The sequence below is a fragment of the Merops nubicus genome, unplaced genomic scaffold, assembly GCF_000691845.1.
Source record: "Merops nubicus isolate BGI_N331 unplaced genomic scaffold, ASM69184v1 scaffold10739, whole genome shotgun sequence".
NCBI classification, from domain to species: domain Eukaryota; kingdom Metazoa; phylum Chordata; class Aves; order Coraciiformes; family Meropidae; genus Merops; species Merops nubicus.
The window spans coordinates 1,402-4,848 of record NW_008631664.1 but is presented as its reverse complement, the minus strand read 5'-3'; the positions used below and the strand labels follow the sequence as shown (position 1 = coordinate 4,848).

The following is a 3,447-nucleotide window of genomic DNA, read 5'->3' as shown; positions in this document are numbered from 1 at the left end:
ACGCAGGATTTATGAATGGGTCGGGTTTACCATGAAGGAAGCTCGAACAGCGCCGAGAGCGGCAACTCAGCGGCCAGAGGTGGGTAGGGGGCCTCTGGCCTGACGGAGAGCGTGCTGAGCCGGGGGGAAAAGGGGAGAGAGGAGAGGCAGGGGCTTCAAGTATTTCCATTGAAACGCTTATATAAAATTATTAGGTAAGCGCCGCGACATTGTGCGGTGTTGTAAACTCCGTAGGAAACAAACTGATCCCACAACGTTCAGGTTACACGGGCTGCACTCTGCCAGAGAGGGGACCCGGCTCCGCCACACACACGCCCCGCACGTCACCACCTTGGGTGGGCAAAAGGTCTGGTGAGGTGGGAAACCATCCCTCGGGAGCCCCACCGTCCAGAGCTTCATCTCTGTGGAGTACGAGACCCAGACACCACAGAAAGTTGTGTCTGTCCTTATGAGGGTGTTGGAGGCAGGTGGAAGTAGATACACACTCAAAAGACCACAGAAAACTTGGCTTTGAGGAGCTACAGCTGCTCCAAGAACACAGATGGGACTTGAGGTCATTTCAGGATGTTTAAGGAGCACCTTAATTCTGTAAGCTGATAAAAATTATTTCATAGTAATAGGTTTGGACCAAAAGGAAAGCCCAAAGAGAAATGTCATCAAAGCCAAGCAGCCCTCCCTAGACACAAGTGTAGGGTAGGCTCTTGGGTCTTCTGTAGAAGGCTTTTGGTTTAAGCAGAGGGAAGATGAGCTACACAGGTCAGCCTCTCCTATGAACACTTCTTGTTCTCCCAGTTATCCCTCTAATCAGCCTGATGTCACAAAGCCCACTTCTTACCATGCTTTTCAGAACATCACAGAAAATACAAGGAGTTTTAAAAGTAAGTCTAGAAGTCTTAAAATGTCTATACAATCTTACTAGAAACTGACCTTAAGGAAGACATGAGGGGTTTTTGACTCTGTGCTCATACCTCTTGAGAAGTTTCCCACTTTTCCCTTCTCCCAGAGCTCCTGAGCCTGCTAACCAGACGGACAGAATCTTTACACAGCTCTACATTTAAGGAAATTAAGACAAGTAGGCAGATGAAGGACTGTTTAATCCCTCGAGTAAGAAAACTCAAACTCTGGCCAGTTTTAGGTCTTCACAAATATAAGTGGGACCTCAAGCTCCACACTTCTTGTTTAATCAGAATTCAAGGTCTCACCTGTGCTTGAAGCAGAAGCAGCAACCCAATACTAAATGAACAAAATGAAAGTGTTTTTTCATTTAACTCAGGGCTTTGTCATGTTGGTTTAAGAATTAATCATAGTTCCTTTAAGGATCAACTGGCAGAAGAAGAAAAAAAAAACCCACCACCAAACTTGAAAGGCTTAAGTAGCTGCAATGCAAATTGCTGTTTTATGGCTTTATGGATGAAGCTTTAATATTAATCTCTAATACTCAAATTTGTAGAAATCTAAGCCTAGAAACAGAGTTCCACAGCTTAATTTTGTGACTCTACATACCAGTCTGAAGGAGGAACTTGCTAAGGTCAATGTAATCATCACAAATTATGAGTTTTGTAACTGACAACCTCAGGATTCATTCACCATGAAAAGCGTGGAGGGGGAAAAAAGCCAAGTAAGCTAAGTGTTATTTCAGCCTTTCATAGTAAAAAACAAAAAATTGAAAACTCTGCAATTTACCTAAACACCACTTTTAATGCTTGTCTGGGTATAGATAAGATTTTAGCAAAAGTTAAATCCTTCATGGAATAATTTAAGTGCTGTACATCCATAGTGTCACCAACCTCCAATGAAACTATGATGCCCAAGCTTCATCTTCCTGATGTTTGCAGCTGCTGTATTGATTCTTAAACCTCATACAACCCTCTCACACAGGATTTCAGTTATGATCTTTGCTGCCCTTCATGAAAACCACTACAGAGCTACCCAAGACTCCTGGGACATACATGAAAACAAAGAGTGGTGAACATTTTAGATCAACTTTATTCAATAATGGCTGTTCATTTAAGCATCAGCAATAGTAACTTCAACTTCTACACCTGGTTCAATGCTGATGGAAGTGATCTGCTTCACGATCTCAGAAGGGCTGTGCAGGTCAATGAGCCGCTTATGGATACGCATTTGGAAACGATCCCAGGTCTTGGACCCTTCACCACATGGTGTCTTCCTTGTAGTGATTCGCAGCGTCTGAAGAAGAATCATTAACGGCGGTATTTAGTTTACGCACACACATACAACCAACTCAATTCACCTAAAAACTACCATATGGTATCTATGACATTGGAAAGTTACTTCTGAAGTCATTCTACTGATGTCAAGACTCCTTCCCTACATCCAATTTAATTTTAAAAGAAAACTGATTATTAAAATAAAGGACAGAAAAATCCCTTCCACATTCAACACATTTTGCACTAAACAGTTGCCCCAAGTGTTAAAACAACTTGTAAAGTCATTACTTGCTGACACTGGGTCACCCTCGGTTTAGTAATACTGCTTTTCATAGAATCACAGAATGGTTTGGGTTGGAAGGAACCTTCAAGATCATTTGGTTCCAACACCCCTGCCATGAGCAGGGATACCTCGCACAAGCCCAGGTTGCTCAAAGCCCTGCCCAACCTGGCCTTGAACACTTGCAGGGAGGCAGCCACAATTCCCCTGAGCTACTTGTTCCAAATGTCTCACCACCCTCATAGTGAAGAACTTCTTCCTTACACCTAATCTGAATTCACCCTCTTTCAGTTTGAAATTGTTACCCCTTGTCCTCTCACCACACTCCCTGATAAGAAGCCCCTCCCCAGCTTTCCTGTAGGCACTCTTCAAGTACTGGAAGGTCACTGTAAGATTTTCCTGGAGCCACCTCATCTCCAAGCTGAACAACCCCAGCTCTCTCAGCCTCTCCTCATAGGACAGGTGTTCCAGCCACTTGATTATCTTTGTGGCCCTCCTCTGGACCCATTCAAGCAGGTCCATGTGTTTCTTATGCTGAGGGCCCCAGAGCTGCACATAGTACTCCAGGTAGGTTCTCACCAGAATAGAGCAGAGGGAAAGAATCACCTCCCCTCAACCTGTTGCCCACAATTCTCTCAACTTTTTTTTTCCCCCTAAAAGAGACATTGTAAGTGCACATTTGCAGAAAAAAATAAAAGCTTTTAAGACAAGAAAACAGTGTTAAGTACCTTGGTGGGCATGCGAACAGGTCCTTTCACCTTCAGGTTTTTTTCCTTAGCGCCTCTGATCAAGTCAGCACAGACTGAAAAAAAACATACAGAACAGCTCCAGTTTGTGAAGGTCTTTTTGCTTTTTATTCTTAAGTGGAGATTTCAAACAAGATGTTGGCTCAGAATAGCGTATGAAGTGATCACTGCCATTCATCTTAAGGCTTCTCCTCATAGCCAACCACATAGAAGAGGAAGCATTACACCACAGTGAGCAAAATCATGTTAT

At 43.5% G+C, this 3,447-nt stretch overlaps 1 protein-coding gene across 1 annotated transcript in view; it reads right to left on the bottom strand.

Annotated features, from left to right (window-relative positions):
• Positions 1–2,007: 2,007 nt before the first annotated feature.
• RPS20 (ribosomal protein S20) overlaps positions 2,008–3,447 on the bottom strand; it is a gene marked incomplete at its 5' end in the record, with an annotated part of 2,094 nt that continues 654 nt past the window's right edge. Inside the window, 2 exons of the mRNA XM_008947652.1 lie at positions 2,008–2,190; positions 3,180–3,253. Coding sequence (XP_008945900.1) covers positions 2,008–2,190; positions 3,180–3,253 — 257 coding nt within the window. The remainder of the gene's footprint in view (positions 2,191–3,179; positions 3,254–3,447) is intronic.